The sequence below is a fragment of the Mus pahari genome, chromosome 7, assembly GCF_900095145.1.
Source record: "Mus pahari chromosome 7, PAHARI_EIJ_v1.1, whole genome shotgun sequence".
Classification (NCBI taxonomy): domain Eukaryota; kingdom Metazoa; phylum Chordata; class Mammalia; order Rodentia; family Muridae; genus Mus; species Mus pahari.
Genome location: NC_034596.1, coordinates 81,036,176 through 81,052,842, shown reverse-complemented (window position 1 = coordinate 81,052,842; position 16,667 = coordinate 81,036,176). Strand labels below are relative to the sequence as shown.

Below are 16,667 nucleotides of genomic sequence, written 5' to 3'. Positions count from 1 at the left end.
CGAGACAGGGTTTCTCTGTGTAACCCTGGCTGTCTTGGAACTCACTCTGTAGACCAGGCTGGCCTCGAACTCAGAAATCCGCCTGCCTCTGCCCCCCAAGTGCTGGGATTAAAGGTGTGCGCCACCACGCCCAGCTCTAATGATGATTTCTACCTTTGCTTCTTTTTAACATGGTGTTTGATACCATTAGGTCCTAAATGCTGAGATGGCACCTTTCTTAGCACTAACCTAATGGCACTCCTATTAAAAATTAATTAGAACCTTAAAACTCTTTAAGTTTCTCTACAATCACTTTCAAGACATGCCTCCTATACCCCATGTGCATGCATGGTTCTGTTCTTACCCACATCCCACTCTGGACCTGGTTTCTATGTGCTGTTACTCGAGCACTGGAAAGTAAGGAATGACAGACAGACAGCAGTTCAGGCTGAGTAGCTTGGGGTAAGATAAAGGAAAGTATGGCTTGAACTACAGACACATGAAAAGAAGACAGATAAAGAGAGAAGAGGATTAGGAAAGAAAAATCAATGTTTTGGACTGGCACAGCACACTAGGATACCAAAAGCAAGCCTAAAAATAAGAAAAAGGAGGAGGAGGAAGAAGAAGGAAGGGGAAGAGGAGGAGGAAAAAGAGGAAGAGGAAGAAGTGGAAGAGGAGGGAGAGGAGGAAGAAGAGAAGAAACAACAACAACAACAACAACAATACTTAGATTGAGCTGGTAAAGTACCACAATATCAAATCAAGGTAGGGCTGGGGAGGGGTCAGTGGTAAAGTGCTTGTCTGGCATGAGAAAGGTCCTAATTTCGTCCTATTACCAAAGAAACAAAACATCTTTAAGGAAAAATAGTCAGCCTATGGTTTTAACCTAGAGTCCTTCTACAATATCGAGGAGGTGGAAATAATAAGTTACATATTTCAACAGCCTTACTGACTACTAGAAACAAGGCTTCACTGAACTGAGAGGCCACTGCCTTTGGGAGATGAGTTATTTATGCCATCAAGTGCATACATTTTAAACTGTCAATTTATATCTGGGTAAGAATTGTGCCACGCAACATGCACCACAGCTCTCAAATGAATATGAACACGACTTTAGATTTAGAATCTACACAGAGAAGAAACGCCTGTGTATCTCAGCATTATTGTTTAAGGAGGAACCAACTGAGAATTTAAGAATGTAAAATGGGACTGGAGAGATGGCTCGGAGGTTAAAAGCACCGACTGCTCTTCCAGAGGTCCTAAGTTCAATTCCCAGCAACCACATGGTAGCTCACAATAATGTAATGGGATCTGAGGCCCTTTTCTGGTGTGTCTGAAAACAGCTACAGTAAACTCATATGCATAAAAACAATAATCTTAAGGGAAAAAAAAAAGAACGTAAAACAGCCGGGACAAAGGAACATGTGTGCTGACTCAATAAGAAGCAGGTAGTGATTCCAAAAATTCTCTCTCAGCCTAACAAAGGCTGGCAAAAACCTGACCAATTAGAGACCCAGAATAAAGGTGAATTGCCCTAGATGAGACCATAATTGAGGCACAGAAAGTCTGAGACGAGAGCAAATATAAATCACAAGAATGCACAGTTTTATATACAAAGTTTGGAACTCAACAGTAAAAGCAAAAGAAGCTAGAAACTCTAACTCCTATGTACTGTGACTGGCTATTGAAAAAATAAAGGTAAACATAGAAAACTAAAATAAATTAATGCTATCAAATGAAAGAAATAAGAAAAAAATCACATATCATTAAATATTGGCAGACTGGATCAAAAGATGGCTTCTAAAAGATGGTTCCCATATAATGTTAATCACAAGCACACTTTGATACAGTAAGTTAAGCAGGCTTGTGTTACAAGGACATCAGATGAGTGTAGAAATATGGAATGAATACAAATCAGCAGGTCTAAGAGGACTCATCTTGCTCTCAAGGGAATTGGCTGTAAACCAACAACAACGCAACAAAGCCAAGACTACAACAACAAGATAACAAAGCCGAGACTACAACAACAACAAGGTAACAAAGCCAAGACTACAACAACAACAAGATAACAAAGCCGAGACTACAACTTAGCCGAATCACTTGCAGTTATGTCTGAAAAACCAGGAAGCATTGAAGTGGCAGCAGAGGACTAGAAAAAAGTAAGTGAGGTGCCCATCTTCAAAACTGAGTGCTCTGGATACCGAGTAGAGGAAAAGAAAACATTAAAGGAAAAGAGTCACAAGTACATACTACCTGGCCCACCAAGCATGACAGTATAGAGACTGCTTTATTTATTTTAAATGGGCTTTGAAAGTTTGACCTTCAGAACAAAATTATAAATCTTTTTTAAAAGGATGACAAGGAGAACAGCAGATATAGGATGGCTTTAAGGTCTTGTATTTTACAGAGCATTTGAGAAAATTTGATATTTTTCTAAATATTATTTCCAGTCAAGGAATTATTGCCATAATACAACAAAAGAATATATTGCAAAAACTGCAAAGTGTAAAAATATAGCTAGAGCACTATACAAATGGCAATAAATCAAGAAGTATCAATAAAACATTATTTAGAATCTTCGCTAATGACTGAAAAGAGAAGCAAATAAGTAAAAGCTTTGTGATGATACGTGCAGAGCGCACCTATGGGCCAATGAATATTAAAGTAACACCAGGCCAAGAAGACTCAGATGTGTGAAGCAGACTGAGCCTTCTGAGGGTAAACCATGTGAAGACACTGCCTAAACATGCTCTAAATTCTACACACATATGTATTTGTCCCAGAGATATCTGGACCCTCCCTGCAGTCTAGCTGCTGGGTGCTGGCAAGGACTGAACTTGAATCCAGGTCCCTGTCACTCTCAGGTTCACCTGTTTTCCACAGCACCACCGCAACCATACAGTTCATTTTCCAGAAGGTAAAAACATCAACTACAGACATTCAAGGGAAGAAATAATATACATGGAGGTAGCAGAGTCAAAAAGAAAAGGTACACAGAGAAAATAGTATTGGAGAATTCATAATCCAACAGCCACAGAAAAGTCTACATGCTCAGAAATGTCTACTCTTTCCTCCCTCTCTTGACATCTCCTTAGTTCTGATATGAAATACGGGAGACACTGAGGCCTACATTTCTAGAAAAAGTGGCAAAGAGAGAAAAAAAATCAGAGAATCCAACATTCAAACCGAGCTCAATAAAGCCAGGAAGGCTTCGCATTATATAGGCAAGTTTAAATATATAACTAGAGAGGGACTTTGCTAATCTACACTTCAAACACCAAACACATACACACATTTAAAAAAAAAAATCCCAGGGCTGGTGAGATGGCTCAGTGGGTAAGAGCACCCGACTGCTCTTCCAAAGGTCCCGAGTTCAAATCCCAGCAACCACATGGTGGCTCACAACCATCCGTAACAAGATCTGACTCCCTCTTCTGGAGTGTCTAAAGACAGCTACAGTGTACTTACTACATATAATAAATAAATCTTTAAAAAAAAAATCCCAAGTAATACAAGCAATGCAGCTACATTTAAAGGAACTGAAAATGATCCAGGGAACTAAGATTGGAATTATACATATAGACATTGAGCCAAAACATGGGATGTCTCCCTGCTCTCATCACCAGAATTAGTTCAAGGGCTATTCAGAATGTAGGCTCTTTGGTTGGCTGGCTGGCTGGCTGGCTGGTTGGTTGGTTTAGGGTTTTGGTACAAATAGCAAATAACAAACAATTACTAAATATGAAATGTCACATTCTGCAGAACTTTGGAGTCTACCATCATGACACTAAAATACTAACCCATATGAAGCAGTTATCAAGCACAACATTAGATACCCTGAGGGTTTTGCTTGCCATATAAATTGCTTTACTGGAAGCAGGAGTTCAGGAAGTTACCACTCAGGCTTCCAGTGTTCCAATAACTGCACCAGAGAAGACAACTGTTAGGACAAATGCATTCCAGTTCTAACCCATCACAGCAAAACAGTGCCAGAGCTGCAAACTGAGCAACACAAGAAAACGGCAGTCAATTTCAAAAACTGCTTACAGGGACAGTAAATGAGCAAAGGATGACTGTGTGAAAAACATGTTTTTATTTTAAAAGTCATATCTAATTACAGCAGGTTCCTGAATTCAGTCACAAACAGACCAAATATCACCCGTGAAAAAGCGCAAACAAGCCCAACACTCCGTGTGAGGAGAGCCCTAATGCTCAGCTGATGGGAACAGTATGTCTCCTAGGAAACCTGAAACAGACAAAAACTCCTTGTGAACTGTAGTATTTTCTTTCCAGAATATTTTGTGTAAAAGGATGGAGAAGCTCTGTCCATCATTTCAACCCAACTGCCTTTACCACAGCGTAATTCCCCTCAGGAACTGAGAGTCCGTGGCTTTTGCTCTCATGAACTGTACCTAGGAAGATATTGGTACATTTCCTTCCATGCATTTTATTTTGTGTTTTCAAATTATACAAAAAGCAGGTGCACAATATATGTACCATCAAGGTCCACAGCTGAAGGCTTTCTATTTGAGAAGTGGGAATAAAACTGAGTCACGTCTCCCAACACTCAGAACTTACCTGTGTGATTTTTGATGACTGAACTTAGGCAGAAACTGGAAGCTCTAAGAGACAAAAAAATGGAATAAAGCCTTACCTTCTCCTAACAGGCCTATGGTTCTCCATCTCCTGCATCTAAGATATTATAAAGCACAGACCACATGCAAGAGGCCTACCCTTGGTTGAAAAGTGAGAGCATTATCCTCCAATATTGCTTTATTGCTACTCTTTGTGCTCCAAATTCAACTTCTCAGTACCATCAGCTACAGAAGACCCTGAAGTGAGCCAGCCTGCCTATCAATTCTGTATCATGCAGCACACAGAGCTTCTCCATAGGCCTTTATGGATGGCAAGCTACTGCCCACCAGTAAACATATAAACACCGGGTAAATTTTTGATGATTTGCGAAGAGTTGCCAATAAAAGCTGACCAGCAAGGTAAGACAAGGGATCCATTCTTTCAAGACTGGAATGCTGTCATTCCTAGAAGAAAAGCCTGGAAGACATGATATCAAAGCTTTAAGAACCATTCCCAGCTCCAGGTCTGAGGCTCCTCCCAGGGATGGTTTGCAGAAAACAGTTAACATGGGAATGTGACTGCTAAAGCTCTCACTAGAGCCAGGTTAATCATTCTCTGCCTTCCTTCTTAAAATTACAAAAATCCCTTTCATCTGTGATGATGCTCTAAGCAAGTCTGACTCTGATGCCTGGCTGTAATTCTAACCTGAAACAATACCTCTAACAATACAGTACACCCTGTTCCACAGCACACCGCCATCCAGGGAATTATCTCAGAGCAGGGCTCACAGACAGGCAGCTGTGGACCACCCTAGCTCAAAGACCTGTTAAGTTTGGCCTCCAGTGGTTTGGTTTGGTTTGGTTTGGTTTGGGTTTGAATGAGCTAGTTGCCAATATTCAAAACAAAAACAAATAAGAAACCCCACAATTTCTGATTTCTCTTGACAACAGGAGGCTCTGAGCATCACTGGCCCACACTGGAGCATGGCAGTGATAAATTAGACCATACCTATAAGCCTACCATGTGTTTTCTGGGCTATAATCACCTTGCCACATCACCGTGGTGTGCCTCCTTTACTGACCTTCACATTACCTGCCTGCAGGTCTGAGAGGCATCTGCCTATGAAAACCCTGTTCAAATATGAAAGTATCTGAGACAGCAGTGCTTTACATACGGTGAGTGAGCAGATGGACAAAGAGAAGAGGCTGGGAGAAGGAAGAATGGAGAGATGAAATGGAGGAAAGAGTGATGGAAAGGGGGGAGAGAAGGGGATGCAGAGGAGCACAGGACAATTTAAAAGCCACAAGTCAAGGAATGCAGAACACTGCAATGAAATCAAGGCAGTCATGGGGAGATGACAATAAAGCTCCCTGAAGACAGGCTGGCCTTTAGGAGACAGTGTAGGAAGTGGAACCCGATGAATGGGGAGGAGGGAGGCAGTGGAGCTCCTTTCGTAACCTTACTCATACAGGCAGACTGGTGACGCGAAGGAATAAGCAGACCCTAGACCAAAGTGCACAGAGACTGCAGTGGTATTTGACCAGATGGTGGTCCTGATTCAGCAGCTTCTTTGGGTACCTATTTTTAGCTTTGTTCAGAGCTCATGACCACTGAGGGTCCCTTCAGAGAGGACAGAGGACACACCACTTCAATGGATCAGTTTTACAAAACTATTCTGAAGATTAGAAAAAGCCTCATCATGCTTAAGAATTAGCAGGCTCCCCTCACCTTGCTTATGTGCATGTCAATCTGAGGGGAGAAATGGTGAGATGAAAGAGAGAAGGAAAGGTAGTGGAAAGAGAAAAAGCAGAAAAAACAAGGCGGAAGGTATTGGGAAGCAGTTGAAAGCATAGGCTACCAGCCGCTGCTGAACAAATCCCCACCTTCTCCTGCCCTAAGGGACCTTGCAACCCTAGGGCTTCAGCCCTCTCGCTCCACCAGCCGCCACTCCTCAGGAAGCCTTCTCTGGGCTTCACGCCCCTCAACCTGCTTACCTGAGGTTTCTGAAAAGGATTCCGCCTGGAAGACTCAAAACTGGGATAAATTGACCGGTTGGATGTCCGCTGGGTAGGATCTTGGCACACAAATCCTGAATGGGGAATGAGCAGTATTAAGAGCCACCCTTGTCTGAAGAAATCAGCCTGTCTGGTATTGGTTCAAGCATCTTTAGACTCATCCTACAGAGGGTGATTCTGACTGAGGAGCTAAAACGTAATTCTGATTGACAGAGATGTGGCATTTTGATGACTCTCAAACAAATGAGCAAATCATCTTTTGAAGCACATAGCTGGTCATAAAGAAAAGGGTTTTGTTGTGTGTTTTAAAAGTAGTTTTCTAGATGATGATGCAGGGAAAAACGTTTTTACCAGAAGGATACAATAGTAAGTGTGCTATGTCCTGTTACAACCTCCTGCAAATATAGAAGATGCCTACTGCTAGTTTCTACAGTGGGTTTATGATTGATTATCTACAGCTTAAGAAACTGAATTTCCACCGATTTCACTTCCCTCCAAAAAGAACTAGATTCTCAACCAAAATGAAGAGTAGCTAGGTTTTACAATGTCTGCTGGTACAAGCACTAATTCACGTCAAAAGGATTTCACTGTCGTTTTCTGGGAAATTCTAAAACCCAATAATAAATCCGAATCCTACCCACCTGACTGCCCATCTCCATTTCAAAGTCCTGGCTTATCTACTTAAAATGGGATCTCCTCCTCGGGCCGCTTTGGCTGTGACCCTACAGAAGGGATCATGTTGGAACCATCAGGGACTGTCTAGGAGAAATCCAGCCGGTCTCCTTTGTAACAGGGCCTCTTCACCGGGTTTCATTTTCCCAGCTCAGAGAAAAATATATTCTCTGCAGATCTTTGCTTAATTCTCTGCCTCAGCTCATAATTCCCATGCCCCAGGTCTCAGCCTTAGTTGTGGTTCAGCCCCAGGACAGGATGGAGCCACGGGGAGTAGAAACATATAAACACTTCCCTGAAAATTTAATTTTTTAGTACAAAACATTCAGCATGGCTTAGGAGCTGCCAGTTGGCAACACCTATGGAGCCTGGCAAATGGAAGCTCTGGCTAATTTTTTGTGAGAGTCCAGTTCAGAACACACTGCTACTCACCTACAACAGTGAACATATCTGAGATCATACTGGCTTTAATCTTTAGATCCAGAGGAGCATCACTAAGAGAAAAGAGAAAGAAAAGAGCAATTGATCACTTTGTAGGTTAAGAGAACAGCTGCCTCGTCTCGGGTCCCAGTCCAGCAAAGTTCCAAATGGCAGAGAAGGAACACATACAGGACATCAAATCCACAGGAAAGAGGAGAGACATCTGGGTGGGAAATGAACAGAAATACAAGCCTTGTGCTAAACTCATCCTCTGTTAGGCAGGCCTACCACCAACAAACTGATTCCCTGATATGGAATCTTTTTCTCCAGTTCTTGTGCAATTCAAGTTTTGATCAAGCTAGAGATCCCTGTGGGATTCAGAGGCTCGGACTGTCAGTGTACTTGTAAATGTATGAGCGCCTCTCATTCAAATGATGTGTTGGCACTTCATCCTTCACTCACTCACAAGCAAGATGACATTTTGTGCATCTTGGTTAACTTTTGGAAGTCTTCATTTTCTGTGCTAACTCAGTCTCCTTAGGCTTGCAGGGTTATAAAGTGGGGCAAAAGATCCAAGCAAGCGCTATCAATCTTTAACCGTACAGGAAAGCAGGAGCCTGTGTGGACACGGGACCAGTGTGTACCAAAACAAGAGCTCTTCGTGGAGACAGGCCTGCCCTAGAGCTTAGGTGCTTCTCCACAAACCACACTACTCTTGCTGCTGGCCCCACTGGGTTCCTCTGGGATGTTTAACATTGGCTCCTGTATTTCACTGGGCAATTTGTAAAGGGCTGACTTGACAAAGTACAGTGCTAACAACTGAAGGCACTGCCCAGCGGCACACCTCACACCTAAGGTGAGCCAAATCCCCACTCCACCAAGCACTCAGCATGTCTTTATTTGATGACTTGGCATTCTGCCAGTCTCTCTCATCCTTAAAAGCCTAGCAGCTGGGTGGTCTCTGGCAGAAACCTCTAGGGTTTTCTGTTTAGAAAATCACATAGCTAATAGAAATTCTGTCACTGCAGACGTAAGCACAGCCTTCTTTGGTGTTTAAAAAGCATATGTATTCCCTTCTAAATAACAGATTTTATATTTTTTTAAATCTAAGATTGTTAAAAGTTTTAGACATTAACCTTAGGTGGACATCAGGCCACAGAACTGAGCAAAAAGTCTGCTCTTTGGTACCTCAGCCCAGTTTTAACCCTCTGCAGGCCTGCATCTTCCCCAAGAATAATTCACTTAGCACTGCAAAACTGAAGGACTTGGCTTGGATGGAGAAGTAGGAGTTGTTTTTAATCTGGTCTGCTCTGGCTGTTCTAACTTCAAAGCTACAGGGATGAGTACAGACCAGTGAGCTGAGATTCTGAGATGCCATGAGTACACACACAAATGGTGAAGAAACCAAATGCTTAGTATTATTATCATATCCATGTTCTCTACTGAGTAGTATGCGTTGTTCATACTGTTTATAGTTTGGGACGTCTGGCAAAATAGTTCCTCAAAACGATTGTTCTTTCCAACGAAGTAACTCATTATTTTTTGTGTTTCAAGTGGTTGAGTAATGCAAGTAAGAAGACACTCACAGTTTTATCTGAGCATTTCTGAAGAAATGTCAAGTAAGAATTATCCTTAAGAGCCAGGCGTGGTGGCGCATGCCTTTAATCCCAGCACTTGGGAGGCAGAGGCAGGCGGATTTCTGAGTTCGAGGCCAGCCTGGTCTACAGAGTGAGTTCCAGGACAGCCAGGGCTACACAGAGAAAATCTGTCTCGAAAAACCAAAAAAAAAAAAAAAAAAGAAGAATTATCCTTAAAAAGTCAAATAAATGACAAACATGTATTACAAACTGGCTGTGAAGTTAGGGGTCTCTGCCTTCCATTAGGGGTTTTGATAACATACCATAAACCATCTTGTTTTTTAAAGGTTACTCGTTACAGTGTAAAAATCTTTTACCACAAGAGAAATAATATACCCCCTCCAAAAAAAAAGGACAAAACATATTTTAGTGTCATGCTCAGGTTTGTCCTTATTATTTGTTGATAGAACTGACTTACCAGGCCAAAGAAGGAGAGAGATTCACTTCCAACAACCATGGCTTCAGAGTATTATCTATGAGCACATCAAAGCCATACAGTTCTGGAAATATAACACAACATGCAAGATCATTTTCCATGCAAAGATCACACAGAGTCACTCAACTCCCATCTGAGGCCCAGAAACTGACTGAGCATACGTAAGCAGGAAGCAAAGAACCTGGAGTTCCAGAGACACTAGTCTCCTCCGAAGGGTAATGAGAAGAAAACACTAAAACCCAACAAGCTACTGATACTCCTGAGTTCTGCACAGAGACATAACACACAGACCCCAGTGTGCTTGAGGGTAAGCAGTGAGGGGGAAAGCAAGCAAGAGCACCTGTCACCAACACCAGCCACACAGGGCTTGCTCTGCTCTGGCCTCCTCTATCCCCCTCTGCCATCCTATGAAAAGAGACATCCCCAGAAGGAACAGCTCCGGACCCTTCCTTCACAATTCCTTAACTTTACGATCGGAAGACATCCAATTATAAAGCATACTTATTCTTTCTCCTCCCTTACAGCTTCAGTTTCTTTTTGAGAAGAGAAAGTAAAACATTCAGCCAGACACAGAAGACATGGGCAAGTGGTAATGCAGGCTGTGACAAGCTGTCTTGTATCACTAGTATTATTCAAGGAAAGGAAGGGGTCAAAGATCAACTTTGCATAGATTCTGGGTTCTTTGTTAACTCTCTACCTCTACCTCTCCAGCTATGGCAAGAAGCAAGCTAATATCCACCGTGCATCTCTTCTCCTAGAATCCCTAGTTTTACTGTAAAACTAGAGAGTGGGGGACTAGCATGGAGCCTTGAATATGACTGCTGCGATCCTCACAACAGAAGTGACAGTGGCCCACGGTCCTCAGTATTCATATTCTAAACACACAGACTCAGATTCCCACTCCCTCCTAACATCAAGTCAAGTGTCAGTCAAACAAACCTCACTTGCATCTCCTCTACAAGAGAAAACCTGCTACCTCAGAGCTCACATGCAAAGAAAACAAGCAGGGGTTTTCAAGAAATTTACTCCAACATAAATTTCCCTATTTTAAAATATTTTTTACACTTTAATATTAAAAAAACAACAAAAACCTATAAACATATAGTCTAGAACCCAAAAACATAAAGCTATAATTCAGACCAAGAAACCTAGGACAGGATGTAAATACCTGGCAGCCAGTCTGACCCGTACAATGGCCTGGGGATGTCACTTCAGTCTAAAACACATCCCTCAGGCTCCCTAACCCTTTTCAAACATCGCTAACTGTCAATGAATGGATCTTCAGACAGGCTATGCCTATTTCCACTGTATAAGTCAAACAGATATGCACACTCTTTTTTATTTGTTTGCTTGAGACAGGCTTTGTTGTGTAACTGAGGCTGACCTCTAACTCGTGATCCCCTACCATAGCTTCCAGGTGCTGAGACTATAGGCATATAACTGCCACACTAATCTAGACTTGGATAGTCTCGTATTTTCATGAACATGTCAGCTTACATAGTAACCAATTAAAACCATAGAAACCAATTAAAAACCAATAAAAGTTTGGGGCCTCATACATTTTCATTTAACTATAGAAAATTTACTTTAAGATGTAAAAAAAAGGAAGTGCCTTCAACTGGCTTCTTCTGGTAACAAATTCATGCTTTTTTCAGATGCTGCATCTTTTCAGTAGCCTTCCTAGTCTTCAGTAACAACACACACTAATCCTCTCTCAGATAACTGAGACGAGATTTTGTCATGTGGCTCTAAATAAGACATTTAAAGGGGGGAAACCTCAACAGGTATGTTGGCATAGATCTGCAATCACAGCATTCGGGAGGCTGAGACAGGAAGATCAGGAGTTGAAGCTGAGTTTGGACTACACATAAAGATGAAAGGAAGGGAGGAAGGAAGGAAAGAAGGAGGGAGGGAAGGAAGGAGGGAAGGAGGGACAGAGGGAGGGAGAAAAGAAAAGAACAGAAAGAATGAAGAGAGGGAGGGAAGGAGGGAGGGAGGGAAACAGAAAAACAATGTATAATCTACAAGTCCTGTATGTAGAATTACAGAAGCAAGATACAGTATCTGATACAAGAAAACATTCCCTTCCATTTTTAAGAGGAGAAGTATAGGATTCAATTATCTCATAAAATAATACTTAATAACAGCATGAAGAACATAATGACAATAAAGATCGATGCACATATGGTATGTAGAAAGAACCAGCCACAAAAGTAGACCAATATAAGATGGATCAACAGTCAGTGAGAGCCACTATTTCAACACTCCACACTGAAGTTTAAGCAGTCATAGTTAACCATTTCACTGCATCAGAGGCAAATTCCAAGAACTCACATTTGGCTAAAAGTCTGAGAAAAGAAAAACATTATCTTAAAGTGAGAAAAATCACTTTCACAGCAGTAAACTTTTACTCCTGTGATAAAGGCTGCTGGAATAACAATGCCTATGGAGTGTGCCATGGTTTAGAGTCGACATTAACCGAGCCTCAAACTACACTTAGACCAGGCTTGAACCTATAATCCTGTGAGAGTTGGGGAAGCAATGCATGTTGCTATGTGACTGCAGCGTGCCAAGTCCAACTCACCTTAGTAAGACTGGCCTTGGTTGTTGGGAGTGGGCTGGAAGATCGTTTGTGTATCAGATCAAACTCCTGAAACAATAAGCTCAACACAGACGCTGAGGCCCTTCTTCCCCTTAACCCAACCAATCATTTCTACTGCCTTAACAGGTATAATTTACAGACCATGAGACAGGGACGAGCTATCTACCCTGAAGAGGCTTTAGGGAACTTCCTGGGTGATGAATGTGTTCTCTGTGTCCCTTCATATGAGTGTGGATCACATGGATGTAACCAATTCCATGATTCAACAGTCTGTATCTTTAAGACTCATCTATCTGCCTCGTCCTTGACAGCCATTACTTTGAATTCTTCCATCATTAATTCATTCTACCTAGTCTAGAATCTCATATAAACGTGGATCCTACAGTGTATACTCATGTGTCTAGCCTCCTGTATTATATTTACCATGTTTCTGAGGCACATCTGTCAGGAATTCCCTTTAAGGAAGATGTATAGATGTATATTACTTATGTATAATAAAATCCACCCCTTTAAAGTGACTCATGAAAAGTGTCCAGCTGTGTAAACCCAACCTCAATCACAATACAGAAAGATCTTATCACAGATGCACACACGAGCCTCTGTGGTCAACCCTCACTTCCCACATCTTCCAACAACCACTAATGGGATTTCTGTTTACTTGACTTCCTTTTCCAGAAAGTCAAATAAATGAAATACGTATAGTCTATGGTCTTTTTAGAGTAGTTTCTTTCACATAGTATGGTCTTTTGAAACTTACCTATGCTGTTACATGTGTCAAAAGTGTAGCTCAGTCCTTTAAATTTCAAGGTAGTTGGTATTCTATAATATGGACATACCACAATTTATCCACTTAACAGTTGGTGGGTATTAGGATGTTTCTGCCTTTGGGTCATTACAATACAGTATCAGCCTTTGTGAGAGGGAATTGGGTGCATATCAAGTTTTGCTTCTCCTAATAGCTGGTCACATGTTAATAGTACAGAACTCCATGTATCTCTTACCTCCTGAGCCATTGCCCTAACTGACAAAGAGTGAGATTGTGGGTGAGGGTGGCATTGAGAGGGGTGAGCTTCCGTTTAGGAGTTGCTGTCTAGAAGGGAAAAAAATTCGGGCCCTGTTCTAACAGTATAGTCTGCATATTGTATTCCTTTGTAGGGTGTATTTCCCTGGCTCCCTTAGGCAAACAGGTGGTAACACTTACATGGTCCAAGAGCATTATAGTCATTCTACTATGTGAATTGTCTTTTGTCCCTTCCTATCTATGTCTCTCCTTCTCTGGAGGGTAAGGGCCACATCTCATTTACCAGTTTAGATCAAGTGTGCTAGTTTGCCTGCTAGCATGTCAAAAGCTGAAGTCATTTTGAAAGCGGGAACCTCAATTTAGAAAACATTCCTACAAAAGACTGGTCTGTAGGCAAGCCAATAGTGCATTTTCTTGGCTGATGACTAATGTGGAGGTAGTGTCACCCCTGCATAGGTGTTCCTGGGTTGTGTAAGAAAGTAGGCTGAGCAAGACAGGGGTGCAGGCCAGTAAACAAAGCTCCTTCATGGCTTCTGCCTTCAGTTCCCACTCTGACTTCCCTCAGTGATGGACTGGGATGTGGAAGTATAAGCTAAATAAACCCTTTTCATCCTCAAGCTGCTTTTGGTCATGGTATTTATCATAGTGATAGAAACCTAAGGCTGAAATAATCTATTCCATAAGTAAAATCATTTAGGAGAAACAAAGGAAAAGGGAGATGGCTCAGTTAAAATGTTTTCCTAGACCTTGAGTTCAGGCCCCCAGCACCCACATAAAAAGATGGGCAGGAGAGCACGCACCTATGAACTCTGTACTGGAAAGGCATACATATATCAAAGGACAGTTAGGTAGGGCTTGCTGGCTAGCTGAAAGCAGTGACCTCCAGTTTCAGTGCAAGACTTTGTTCAAAAAATAATAATCATAGCAGGCAAAGTAGACAGTAGCTAAGGAAGACACCAGACACTATCTCTGGGCTTCACATCTGTACACACGTGTACATACATAACATACATGGACACACACACACAGAAAGACACACAAATAATTAAGAACCACTGAAGGGGAGGAAAGAGAAAACTATGTATAAGTAAAAGCTAATAAAGAGCTGAGCTGCTCTCTCCTGACCTACCGACTTAGTTATAACAAAGTTACCAGGCACAGTAAAAATAACAAGAATTCATATTTTAAGAAAGAAAATAGATTTATTTAGTTCACTGCAAAGAGAAGAGCTAGCACAGCAGTAACAGAAGAACCACCTGCCAAAAATAAACAGAAATTCTCATTAAGAAAAGTTTATTAAGGATACATTAAGGGAAAAAATCTGATAAACGATGACTTTTGAAGAAAGGAGTGGGGAATAGAAACACAGTCTCACTGAGACCTAAGAGACCATTGCACACAGCACGCCACGCGTTTTGGAGAAAATGTACTAAGCCTCCTCAGAAATAAGAGACCCACTGGAGCCACAGTCCCAGGCTATGGAACGTGCTGGCGCTAGGAAGTGCCCACTGACACTGAGATCCTTTTCTGTAATGAAAATGTTTTTACCTCAGCCTAGGATTTGAGTTTAAAAGCAAAATGAAAGTCTTTATAATGGGTCCAAAAGAGAATTCTAGAAAGAGTAGAGCAAGGTCCCACAGGAGAATGAACTGAGTAAGAGGGGGAACCCTAAGAGCTGATCTTTTACCTCACCCCCAGAATCACTATGGCATCTAGCTAGCTAACCCCTGTAACGCTAGGTCTGAAAGGAGTGTCTCGCTCAGACTGGGCACTGTGGGCACTTTCGGCAGAAACAGTGCTCTTTTCCAAGCCTGATCCGCTAGAAAAGATGATGTCATTGTTCCTGAGATCCAGTTCCAGGACAGCACAGGAGAGCCCAGGGTGTGAGCATGCCAGAACGAGTGGACTCATCAGTGTCAGCTTTATGTGGGTGGAGAAAGGGCCAGATAGCTGGCCTCAAATTTGGCCTGGCCAATGACCCAAGACAACTTCCTTAAGCTTGCTGACTCTTTCACCTTTTCAATAACCAAGGCTTTTAAGATATGTGGTTGGTAGTAAGTACCAACAATGTTGTTAAATACAAACAGTAGCCTCTTAGCACCTATGTCCCTTCTACAGCAAATGCCCCTCCCCGTCTAAACTGGAGCAAGGGATAAACTGAAGAGGGGCTTACCTTGAACACTGCCCCTGCCTTCCATTCTTTTACTGTTGGTGGAGAGGTTTGCATAATGGAGAAAGCATGCTACCTTCTTCCATTCCTCTGACAATCATTTATGGACACCTTCCTTTTAAAGAACATGGCCTTACCCTGAAAAATGGTCAAGAGCAGAGGTAACAGAAAACTAAACCAGACTTCACTCAAGAGAAGTATCCTGAACATACTTGGTTCTCAGCAGACATGGCATTGGTCCCTGATCAAAGCAAGACTCAGCGAGTCAGCTTAGGGTCTAGTCCACATGATCCCACTCAGCGAGTCAGCTTAGGGTCTAGTCTACATGATCCCACACTAGAGAGGATCAGGTTCAGAGCCCATCGCTTCAACCATTCTCACAAAGGTTAAACCACTGTCAGCAGCAACATCTTCAAAAGACAGCTAACATTCTGTTGTTTTTGGCTGTTTTTCTTCAAATGGTCAAAAGAAAGTTGTTCTCATAGTCGGTAATTTCACAGTGCCAATTTCCTTAGCATATTTAAAGGCTTGCCACTGAAACCTATTAGTTCACATTGTACCACATTTTCACAACCCTGGAAGTCAGTAAAATTTGACTGTTAGAAACATGTTTTATTGGGGAAGGCATTCACAACTCGTATAATTGAAGTCCTCTGATCAAGATGGGAAATTGCCAGGACTCATCCTCTGAGGCCCTGGCTTCAGGCTGAGTCTATTTCATTCAAGTTCTTTTTACTCACTAGTTCTAGAACCCAAGATAAAGGCTACCACTCAGGGTCTCCACTTCTATAGCATGACAAATCACTCACAAAAGTCCTTCTGGATGTACAAGTTTATAAAATAGCATTAAGTAACTAAGTTTCAGACTGCCTATTATGGTTGATATATAGGTAATAATAACAGTGCAGACACATGAATATAGCAGCATCCCAGGACAAACTGATTTTGAGAAGACAAAACTGTTACCAGTAATGCACTGCTGTGACATTAATCTCTGTTCGGTACACAGACAGAGAGGAGAAGACTTACATGTATAGAAAAGGCACTGACTAGGAATCCTGATGGTACCTGGAGACAGTACAGGTAGCAAGGAAAAAGAAAAATCACAGGACAGAAATCCCAGTGACAGAATGATCCTGA

General features: G+C 41.9%; 1 protein-coding gene across 13 annotated transcripts in view; it reads right to left on the bottom strand.

Moving 5' to 3' along the window:
- Positions 1 to 16,667, bottom strand: part of Ttll5 (tubulin tyrosine ligase like 5) — a 228,384-nt gene that overhangs the window by 156,924 nt on the left and 54,793 nt on the right. For 12 of the 13 annotated variants that reach the window (XM_021201541.2, XM_021201542.2, XM_029540627.1 and 9 more), the window contains 3 exons: positions 9,717 to 9,798; positions 7,674 to 7,735; positions 6,549 to 6,643 (listed from right to left, as the gene is read on the bottom strand). In XM_021201541.2, the coding sequence (XP_021057200.1) occupies positions 6,549 to 6,643; positions 7,674 to 7,735; positions 9,717 to 9,798 (239 nt within the window). Of the gene's footprint in view, positions 1 to 4,557; positions 4,577 to 6,548; positions 6,644 to 7,673; positions 7,736 to 9,716; positions 9,799 to 16,667 lie in introns of those variants that run through there. The other variant, XM_029540633.1, reaches the window with a different exon arrangement.